At 40.3% G+C, this 5,574-nt stretch overlaps 1 protein-coding gene across 1 annotated transcript; it reads right to left on the bottom strand.

Moving 5' to 3' along the window:
* Positions 1-1,446: 1,446 nt before the first annotated feature.
* Positions 1,447-5,574, bottom strand: LOC126048495 (myelin P2 protein). The gene is made up of 4 exons (XM_049823627.1): positions 5,399-5,574; positions 3,704-3,876; positions 3,342-3,443; positions 1,447-1,702 (listed from the first exon to the last, which is right to left on the bottom strand). The coding sequence occupies exons 1-4, from the start codon at positions 5,469-5,471 to the stop codon at positions 1,652-1,654; spliced, it is 399 nt and encodes a 132-aa protein (XP_049679584.1). The 5' UTR covers positions 5,472-5,574; the 3' UTR covers positions 1,447-1,651.

Here is a 5,574-nt window from a genome sequence, read left to right on the forward strand (position 1 = left end):
GAGCTCGTGTACAACAGTTCATGCTGTTATGACAGTTCTTATGGAAGCTTGGTGGATGATCTTCACTTAAAATATGTGATTACAATCTGTTTGCAAAAGATGATACTAGGGGTATCATGCGGCACCCATTCCTTGTTACAGTCCCTGAAGACGGAGTCACAGAAGCTCTGACACTCACAGAGGTGAGTTTTAATGGTAAGGCTGAAGATTGGGAATTTGTCCCTCCACATAGGTTACAGACCAGGATAAACTCTTCCTTAAAACTGCTGTCCATAAATCTCACAGCCTTCTCTCACAGCTCATGTTTTCTAGGATTCATCCTGTTTGCCTTCTGGCAGCTGCCTCCAGTTAGTCTGCATCTACATAAAAGTGTATCCAAAGCCGGACCCAGTCTCTAGCTTTTCCAGTGATGGGTAGAGAAGAAAGGTGACCTTTACATTTTGCATTGACATATGATATTCATCTCTTAACTATCTGTTCGGCCACACCAATTTAGATTCTGACGTTCAGGATCTCTCTTAGCCTTGAGAATTTGTGTTCTTGACTGTAAAACTAGTAGGCAAAGGTTCACATCAGCACTGCAGCTCCTAACAAGCCAAAATAAACACCCTGGCCTCTCACTGTTGTTTTAACCCCACCAAGAAGGCAGGGAGAGCCCTGCATGATGGCGTGGAGGCAATGACAAGGGATTAAATACTCCACTTTATGTGGTTAGCATGACTGTTGTAGTGTTACTGAACACTGGCTATCAGAGGCAAAAATTAATAAGCTGCTACAGTGTTTTTTGATTAAATGTATTCCCAGAAGTCTAGGTTTGGTTTATCTGTTTTTTCCTTAGTTAAAAGCAGAGTAAGTGTGATGGGAGGCATGAACAGCTTAGCTACTCAGCAGGACTTTGGCAGCAAACTCTACCTAACAAAATCTTCTTCGTGCGCTTAACATTAAGCACATGCATACATGCTGTGCTGGAAGTAGACTGGATTGCTAAGCACTTTCCAAAATGAAGCCCCCTAGCCCTGAGATTTCTGCGGTTCATTCACACCTTCTCCACACTTCGTTTTACAGGTCAAGAGCTCTTTTGCCAGAGAAACATGGAATGTGTTCTGATAATTTTTTCCTCTACCAAATACATGGCAGGATATAAAAAGTGGTACTGAAAGAAGTATAAACAATTTGGGATGACACTGAAACAATGCTGTGGTAAAACCATAAGGCTGAAACAGTAAATCATACTGAGTCAAAAATTCTGGCTGTAAAGATGATCTTCCATATAGGAACTATTCAGCAATAAAATCTTTTACAGGAAAGGAATATTGAATCCATGAGATGATAATTTTTACACATATCAAGGAAGCAGTGTTAACCCTCTCTCAGAGGCAGATCAGTTGTGTTTTACCATTTTACTCAGAAAAGACCTTAAATATTCATGTGGAGACAAACACTCTATTTTATGTGTTGAGAAGCTTTTATTGGATCACCACAATACTTTGGATTAGTTACACTATGGCTCTGAAATATGAAATTATAGTGTAGTCATTTTCCCAATAAAAGGAAATAAGAAAATAAAGAAGCACAGTGCATGAGGCTTTGGTCACCAAACTAAGCCAAGTTTTAAGAGCCAGTCCCAGTCCAGTGCAGAGAGGGAATTTCTTCACGCTCTTTCATAGACTCTAGTGCAGACAACTCCTTTCATGGCACATTCCTAAGGCACAAAGGAAAATTAATATAAATCTTTTGCTGAGAGCAGGCGTGTCTGCTGCAGTAACCTCTGAAGTCAGTGAAAATCCAGACGTCATATTTTACATCTTTTCATCTTTACATAATTTTTAGAGCAAACAGCAAAGCTATTTTTATATTGCAAATGGAGTGGTTTCTATTTTAACATCTTCAGACTTAATTAAGTGGCATATAATGACAAACAGATTGCAAAATTAGGCTCAGCTTCCAGAAACAAATTTACCTTCCCTGGTATTGTTGCTAGCTTGACAGAAATATCAGCCTCACCTAGTTTATTATACCATGGCCCGTGGCCACATCCCATTTTACAAAGTTTTTTTTGTGGAAGCAGAAGTAGCCTGGGTAGTTCAGAGGTCAGGCTTGTGGCCTAAAAAACTTCGCACTTATGAGTCACAAAATATTCCTCCTGACCCTCTTGCCCCAGTGGCCTTCAGCGGCTCCTGGTGACTCACAGCCACAGGACGTGTGTGACAGAGGCAACAGGACATTAAAAAAGACCTCATGGGTCTGCAAAAGATGATGCCTCCTCCACAAACCTGTTTGAGGCAAGGGGCAGACAGCAGGATGCCGATGGAAGACGCACCCTACCTCTCTGCTTTTTGAAGATGGTTTAATACTTAGAAAAAGTTTACACAGCAATGCAGCCATGAGGAGATGCAAATCACCCTTCCAAATGTAGGAGAGCTTAAACCAAAATGCAGTCAGAACAAGCTAGCACGTAAAGGCTTAATGCTGCTGATTTCAAACAAGGCACCAAAATTAGTTTGGCTCCACTCTTTAAAAACTTTTCTGAACAAAAACTTTCTTTCACTCAAAAGTGAAATCTTAGTTTTAGTAATGATCCTTAGAGCTGGGGTCCCTAAAGTGTGTTATCACCCTGGCTTGGCCAACCAATGGCTTTCACATGGCTGCTAGAGAAGGGCAGGTTGAATGGGGGGTGAGGGAAAGCCAGCATTCCCCTGCCCCTGGGAAAGATTTGGTTCTCTCACCACAGCAGGCATTTCGGAGGAGACATCAGGACCTGCCAGTCCCTGCTGCAGGTCACCACGCAGGCAGGCGTGGGCACAGAGGTGCTGCTGGCTTTCACACAAGAAACCTCAAGCACCTGCTTAGTGCGCTTAGCATGCTCATATGGAAAAAGCAAACAGAAGTGTGTGAACTGATGGTTTTTAGTAGAAATAGATGTGTGAAAAGGTATAAAATCAGTTTTCTAAGGTGGACAGGATTTATTCAAAAGATAGGAAAAAGGAAAGAGCCATTCCAGGGACAGCAGTACCCAACTTGCAAACTTCTATTTGCATTTCACAGGTTTCTGCTATTTGAAAATCTCATTTCTTTGAAGAATATATAATAATCTTGGGAGCAGTAAATATTCTGCCAATTAATGGTAGCTCTGCTGACACAGTCAGTTTAAAGACAATTTGCTGTATGGAACGATATTTATTTCCTTGCAGCTTGTTTGCTAAGCTTGGTTCCCTTTTTGTCCCTCTTAATTTACCTCATAAGCCAGAGAGAAAGCCAAAATCGACAGTCTATTTAGACAGAAGCAAACTGAAGGCTGCATCCTTCTGACCTTTATCAGCATACAAGGAGTGTGAACTTACCACCACCATTTTCCCATCAACCAGTCTTCTCTTTATCGTGCTCTCTTTGCCATTCCACTTCTGCACTTGCACCAATGCTCCTTTCTCCAAGGTTACAACACTCTGCAAAGGCCAAGAAAGAGTTTCAAACTGCAGTCTGAGCTTTGCAGGTTAGAGCAGCAATTCACTTTACGTTCAGCAAAATCCACATTCTTGGCTAATGACACGCTTTGTGACATTAGTTTCAGCACCATACTATTTCTTGTTCAATGCTTTCTTTGAATAGCTTGGAAAACTCATAGTGTTGCTAGGGGGCTAGGAAAAACTCCTCCTGGCGCTGTTCTAGGACGTCAAGATTACTCAGAGATCATCAGACCCCTTACCTTGACTTTCCGGTCATCTGCTGTTGTTTCATCAAACTGCTGGCCCAGTTTGAAAGAGATCGTTGTATTTTTGAAGGTGCTTTCAGTTCTGATGGTTACTATGTCCCCTTTCATACTGATGATCACATCAGGCTTTGCCAGGCCACCTAGTTTCCGGGTAGCCAAGCCCACTCCTAGAAATCAGAAACAAAACTATAATTACATTCTAGCAAGCAAGAAACTCAGTATTCTTTCATAAATCTTCAGTGAAAGAATAAGGAACAGTTCCTTCTTGAATACTCTAATGCTTGATTCAGATGAGACACTAATTCTTCAAATGAGGAAGTACAGCGTTCAGAGGCTGAGGCAGCCCCAGTTGATAAGAGTGCACCTTCAGCAAGAAATAAAGCTATACATGAGTATACACTTGCGTACATTTAGCTAAGAAGAAACAAAGACGGTTACAAATCTGCATGAATTTGTGTAGCGATAGAATGAGTAGAAAAATTCAGAGGAATTGTCTGTTTCTCATAAAAGCTTGCAAAAATCCTTCTTTAAAAAAACTCTTGACAAATCTGAGAATCTGCACTTTTGTTAACCAGCTGCATGGAAGAAACTGGATACTGAACTGCCAATGTGCTGGTGCTTGTTCATTAAAACATAGTGGAGATTGGGCAATTCCTAGGTTGCTACTAACGTCCCTTAAGGATCGTTGCATCTAAATGTCAATGAAAAGTACAAGTACGAAATATAAAAAATGTTGAAGCATAAGAGCAAAGAGCTGCAGAGAGCTTCAGGGAAAATCCCATGTCAAAAGCCTTTTATATTGCTTAGTGCCTTTCAGTCCAGTTCATTGTATACAAGTTGTGAGGTCTGGGGCAAATTAGAATGAAGGCCACCGATGATGTATTGCTGTTTTATAAAAGCAGAAAGGGGATAGCTGTAGCTATTGCCTTTGTTAATGTTATGCTATGCTCAGAAGAAAAGATCCATATAAAAGGGTATAAAGTTATCTGTATAGTATAACACTATTTGCAGTAATTATTCTGTACTGAACACTTCTTTTCAGATCTTCAGAAAAATATCTGTAGCTGGACTTTCATCCCACATTTACTCTGGTTAATTAATTAACTGCAATTCTTTTGTTATTCAGTTTAACATTTCAAATAATGGGAATTAGTGTCTCAGTGAATCATTTATATAGCAAAAGCAATGCTGTAGCTGACTGTCTGTGCACTTGCTATACAGGAATGAAGCCAGCATTAAAATGAAAAAACAATGCCTAATTTATTACATTCCTGGCATTCTTCAGTAACAGATAGATTCATTCATAGGATTTAGACCTCTGAAACCAAAGTGTCATGAGACATCAGCTCCATTATATATTGTAAATTATCACAAGTCACGAGTTTAATGGTGCAGTCAAGAGAAACATAAAAAAAATGCTGCATCTCCATAGATTCTTCTCATTACAGAAAAATGAATTCGATCAGGTCAGTTCAGCTAGACAAAAGTAAATTTGTTACAGTAATTCAGCACCTACCTTTCTGTTTTTCCATTTTAGATGCTAAAGGAAAGAAATTAAATTATGATAGAAAAGTAATTAAAGTGCTTTTGTGGTCAGGAAGAAGGCACCATCCATGAGCAAAGCATAAGATGAAGAATAGACATTCCCAAAGGAAACTTAAAAACAAAACAAAACAAAACATTTCTCACCCAGTTCTTTCATATAGTCATCAAAATTTTCACTGGAGACGAGTTTCCAGGTTCCCACAAATCGGTTACACATTGTACAGGCTTAGCGAGGCAGTGGTCCTGCAGAGAGAGGCAGTGGCCACAGCAGCTCTCGGTGGGAGTCAGAGAGATTGTGTGCCCGACTCAGACCTCGCTGG

The sequence above is a fragment of the Accipiter gentilis genome, chromosome 2 (genome assembly GCF_929443795.1).
Source record: "Accipiter gentilis chromosome 2, bAccGen1.1, whole genome shotgun sequence".
Taxonomy (NCBI): Eukaryota; Metazoa; Chordata; class Aves; order Accipitriformes; family Accipitridae; genus Astur; species Astur gentilis.

Coding starts and splice junctions, on each gene's coding strand:
- LOC126048495 (XM_049823627.1), bottom strand. CDS start 5,471: ATGTGTAACCGATTTGTGGGAACCTGGAAACTCGTCTCCAGTGAAAAT. Junction 3,877..5,398: donor TGACTATATGAAAGAACTGG/GTGAGAAATGTT, acceptor TCTGATTTCTAG/GAGTGGGCTTGGCTACCCGG. Junction 1,703..3,341: donor TTGATGGGAAAATGGTGGTG/GTAAGTTCACAC, acceptor TTTGTGCCTTAG/GAATGTGCCATGAAAGGAGT.